Source organism: Cupressus sempervirens, chromosome 1, assembly GCF_028749045.1.
Source record: "Cupressus sempervirens isolate cs-2001-9-10 chromosome 1, ASM2874904v1, whole genome shotgun sequence".
Lineage (NCBI taxonomy): Eukaryota > Viridiplantae > Streptophyta > Pinopsida > Cupressales > Cupressaceae > Cupressus > Cupressus sempervirens.
Genome location: NC_143118.1, coordinates 174,493,141 through 174,497,899, shown reverse-complemented (window position 1 = coordinate 174,497,899; position 4,759 = coordinate 174,493,141). Strand labels below are relative to the sequence as shown.

The 4,759-nt window shown below is 36.7% G+C and overlaps 1 protein-coding gene across 1 annotated transcript; it reads left to right on the top strand.

Annotated features, from left to right (window-relative positions):
* The first annotated feature begins 2,815 nt into the window (after nt 1-2,815).
* LOC149576704 (ABC transporter G family member 37-like) lies at nt 2,816-3,574 on the top strand. Its single transcript, XM_089795010.1, has 3 exons — nt 2,816-2,956; nt 3,039-3,122; nt 3,398-3,574. Exons 1-3 carry the CDS (start codon nt 2,816-2,818, stop codon nt 3,572-3,574), a joined length of 402 nt encoding a protein of 133 aa, XP_089651136.1.
* Nucleotides 3,575-4,759: the final 1,185 nt, after the last annotated feature.

Below are 4,759 nucleotides of genomic sequence, written 5' to 3'. Positions count from 1 at the left end.
TCTTAGGAATAACTTAATCTGACCATTTTCTAATCCTTTGTGGATTTGATTAAAACATGAGCTTAATGATGATGACCATGTCAACCATGATGTTAATAGAGGTCTTCATGTAAGTTGTTCAAATATTCTAATTTTCTTAAGAGTAACTTAATCTAACATTTGCTAACCCTTTATGGACTTGACTTAACAAAAGTCTCATGGTAATGGTGGTGTAAGCAACAATACTACTAGAATTCTTGGTGTAAGTTCTTCAAAGATTATAATTTTCTAAAAAATAACTTAATCTCATCATTTGCTAACCCTTTGTGAATTTTGACTATAACAAAGTTCTAATGATGATGACAATGCAAGCATCAACGATTATGTAACCATTTGTAACTCTTTGTGGGCTTGATGATATAGAAGTCTAATGATGACCGCCATGAATAGAAGTTTGATGATGACCACCATGTAAGAAATAGTGCAACTATAGGTTCAGCTCTCCATTGCATTGATGTAAGTTCTTCAAAGATTCTGTAAGACATTTTTCAATCATATTGTTTCAGTGATCTATTGTAGTTTGAATGAGGTTTCAGATTCTACTTTTCATTTTGTTGATGAGGCCACTTAATATGTGAATATTAGTTGACATGATATTTTATCTAGAAAGAAATCAAAATTTATAGATAGTTTGTGATTTGTAATTTTTGATTATTAAAATCCACCAGCAAAGAGACATCAATCAAGAGGTTACAGAGGTCACAACCAGCTTAAGTTCTCTTCCTCCCTTCTATAGTGTGTGCTAAGTTGTGAGTCCCATAAGCTGCTTTAGTCTTGCAAATTCATTCATTCATTCATTTTAAAGTCTAAAATTGTAGTACTTTAAAAACACATGTTTGCGATCTTTTCTCAGAAAATATATAATTAATTGTCAGCATTGTTCTTATGCAGGTGTAAAACAGAAGTGATTCAGTATGAAGGCCAATTGTTGGGGAATCTAAATAGAGAGTGATATCCAAATGCACCCTTTGAACCTTCAAAGTAAAAATTCCATTCAATTGATTGAATAATGTAGGCCACTACCTTTTCATACAATTGGAAAGACCATGCAAGCAGTTTGAAGTGACTTCCATGGATATCACAGCTTTAATCAAATTTTTACTACTATAAACATCGAAATATTCACCTGTTTTGAAATGGGATATTATAGATTTTTGGATTAATAATATTGTAAGTTTCATGTTCCTCTACTTTTTTCAATGAATTAAGGGTTTTAGTATATCTTTTTTCCTTTCTTCCCTGGGGTAAAACATGCTTATTTTGGACTTGGTTTGACAATAAAAGTTCAGTATGCTATCTCAAGCATCAGCATGGAGGATTCACTAAAGGGAGAAAATAGATTGATGTCTATTTTTTGCTATAGATTGGATAAAACATAATGTAAGTATAATTCATCTACTAACAACATTGATTGAATGAAAAGAGTCAAGGATTAAGAAGTAAAAGCTTTAAATTATCTTTACACTTCTGTGATGTCAAATAAATGTTTACTAGATGACAGTGATCTGAAGCTCAAATGCAATTAATAGTCATTGATGGGTATAAAATAATTTAGATGTGTGAAGAATTAATGGTGTAACATTTGAAATGAAAAGGTAAGATGTAGATTAATATTTAGAAAGGAAACATGAGTATATTGAGAAGATCAGTTGTGACTACAAATTTCATGGAGACTTAAGAAATGGTGAAAATTGTATCAGTTTACTTTTGAAAGGATGTGATAATTGCTTTGCTGCAAAGGGATGGGTGTTCTTCTTAGGACATTGTTTTGAATTGTTAAAAGACTGTCAGCTTCAAGTCATTAGACTTAGACTTACTTTAACATGGCAAATTTGAATGTTTTAGATTGAATTTTTATTGATTTTTTTGGTTTTGGTCAGATGTCTTGGTTATGATTGTTTACTCAACAGTTTTTATTTATAGGATCTTCTTATGTAATTGAATGATTCACTTTTTCCCAAGATAGGCATGGGAGAAATTTTGGAGTTAATGTGGAAAGCCATCATTCTATAGCTAGATTGTTGTCTTAAATCTTTTGCAGTTGTGCTTAAAATTAACGTAACAAAATTAAATTTAAATCTCTTGATATCTAGATCATCAATCCAAGTATGGTTGTAGAGAATCGTAGCTGTGTAGACACCAAATTTGAACAGTCCACTTACAATTGAGAAATAGATTATTGGTAGTGTCCTCATTTACTTGACAGATTAAGCATGCAGAAGCTTGGTAGGTGCCTCAAACCTAGCCCTAGTTTCATTCCCAACCATAAATTTGGTGTATACACGAAAGCTGTTTTGATCTTGTGAGCATTGAATATCACAATCTCCATTTGACTTCATGTTATTAATGCCTTGACTCACTACTGCTGGATAAACAACCTAGTTGAAGTCCAGTGCAAAGAGGTTGCTGGCTACCAAAGATTTGATAAGTGTTACAAAAATATTCACTGTAACAATCTCCTTCTAAATTGAACTCCCGATGAATATTAATCTGGAATTCTTTTGGCACTATCTTTTTTATTTGTTTTTTAATATTCTAAATTCCTACTCTAGCCTCATTGCTCTATTTTTGTTTTTATTCTATTTAATTATATATGTAATATTACAATGTGAAATTCAATGTTCAGATGTTTGTGGATGATGTAATGGAACTTGTGGAGCTCACTTCTTTGAGAGGTGCCTTGGTTGGGCTTCCTGGACTGAATGACCTATCTACTGAATAGCCTAAGTGGTTAATAATAGCAGTAGAGCTTGTGGCTAATCCTTCAATTATATTCATGGATGAGCCAACTTCAAGCTTGGATGCTCGAGCAGTAGCTATAATTATGAGAACGGTAAGAAATATAGTTTACACGGGGAGAACTATTGTTTGCACAATCCATCAGCCTAGTATTGATATCTTCGAGGTATTTGACGAGGTAAAGATTTGGTTTTCTTAAAATAGCTTTGTGAAGCATTTGAAATTGGCATCTTCTTAAAGCTAAATGAAATATGCTACAGCTATTCTTAATGAAGCGAGGAGGTCAGCTTATCTATGCAGGTCCACTTGGTCACAATTCTAACAAACTTATAGAATATTTTTCGGTAAGATGCCATCCACTACGGTTTTATTCTGTTGAGAGATTTAGATCTGAATCTGGTACCTTTTGATGAGCAGTTTGAATTTTGGAGTTGTAAGTAGTCATAGTTTATTGTACTAGAACCAATAGGAAGTTGATTTTATATACAAGGAATTGGTCATGCTGGCTAGTGTTGACCACTAAGCTTTTAGCAAACATTCTCAATACATTGAGCTTAAGAGTCAAGCACTAGCTGCAATCATCATATATGTTTTAGCTAATTGAAAATGATTCATGTAGGCCATTGAGGGGGTTCCACAGATCAAGGAAGGTTATAATCCAGCTACGTGGATGCTGGAAGTAACTTCTATGTCAAAAGAGCACCGTCTAGGTGTCAACTTTACTGAAATCTATAAATCATCAGACCAGCTTAAAGCAAAAAAAAAAATTTCTTTTGTTTTACTCCTTACACCGTAAAACTTCGACGCAATTGGAGGGGTTGGCGTCACAATTGCGATAGAAAACACAAGAATTGTGACGCAGTTGTTGTCACACCTACCCTCCAATTGCGACGGGGTTGCTATAGGTGCGACGGCAACCCCGTAGCAAATTGTGACGAAAAATACAAGAATTGTGACGAGGATGATAGGACAAGAAGGTAGCTGCATAGCGATGGATAGGCATCGCAATTGCAACGGCAAGGGTAGACATCGTAAATTGTGACTAAATAACTATGACGTCTATATCTGTCACAGTGGCAACACATTGCTGTCGTAATTGTGACACATAGCCATCGCAAATCGATGCCAAATCTATTAGTGCTACCTCTTACACAACCTATGTCTCTACTCAGTGGGTTTCCATAGTCTCCTGCATCACAACCATGGCTACCCAAGGTTGTACTACCCATTGGGCCTCATCCTTCTATCGGCCATACTCATTAATCTATGCCTAGTGCATCTCTCGGTCTACTCATAGCATGGCCACCTCTCACCATAGGGTCTCTATCTCCACTAGCTCATTCACCTCCTCCTACATCCTAAAATTAGTGAACTCTTCAATGTCTATCCTCACCTGCAGGATTGTCAAGGTCTCTTGGGCACTATCATCCCTAGTGCACTGAGCCTGAAGCTCTGCCTTTAACACTACCAAGGCCTACTGGACACTATCTGCCTATAGCTACTCCACCTATACCTCACCTTGGAGTCAGGAAACCTCTATACAGAGACTATCCAACTTTTCCCTAACCATATCTACATCATGTGCACCTAGTGGTCCCTATCTCTGTGGCTTTGGTGGCCCTTGTACCTATGGCCCTAGTGGCCCTTGTATCTATGGCCCCTGTAGTGGCCCCACTACTATAGGTACTCTCCTTGGGTGGGCTTTTCACCCCCATGGACTATGTTGTACCCCTAGTACTAGTGTTGGCACCATCACTACCTATCCACTATCCCCTACTCCATGCCCCTCCCCCTATGCTTGCTCAGCTAGTGGTGGTGCTCCAGGTACTATCAATTACATTGGCTGATGAGCTGCCCACCACTGTGTGTAGGCCGATGTCATCCTTGCATCCCCTTAGTCGTGTCTATGGACCCAAGGTAGTGGTTGCATTGATCACCAGGATATCCTCACCAACCTTAAACTGGTCCCATGACCCCATAG

What these genes read in the sequence shown, in the direction of transcription:
- LOC149576704 (XM_089795010.1), top strand. Translation starts at nt 2,816, where the DNA reads ATGGATGAGCCAACTTCAAGCTTGGATGCTCGAGCAGTAGCTATAATT. An exon ending in TCTTCGAGGTATTTGACGAG is followed by an intron (nt 2,957 to 3,038) that starts GTAAAGATTTGG and finishes AATATGCTACAG; the next exon opens with CTATTCTTAATGAAGCGAGG. An exon ending in AACTTATAGAATATTTTTCG is followed by an intron (nt 3,123 to 3,397) that starts GTAAGATGCCAT and finishes TGATTCATGTAG; the next exon opens with GCCATTGAGGGGGTTCCACA.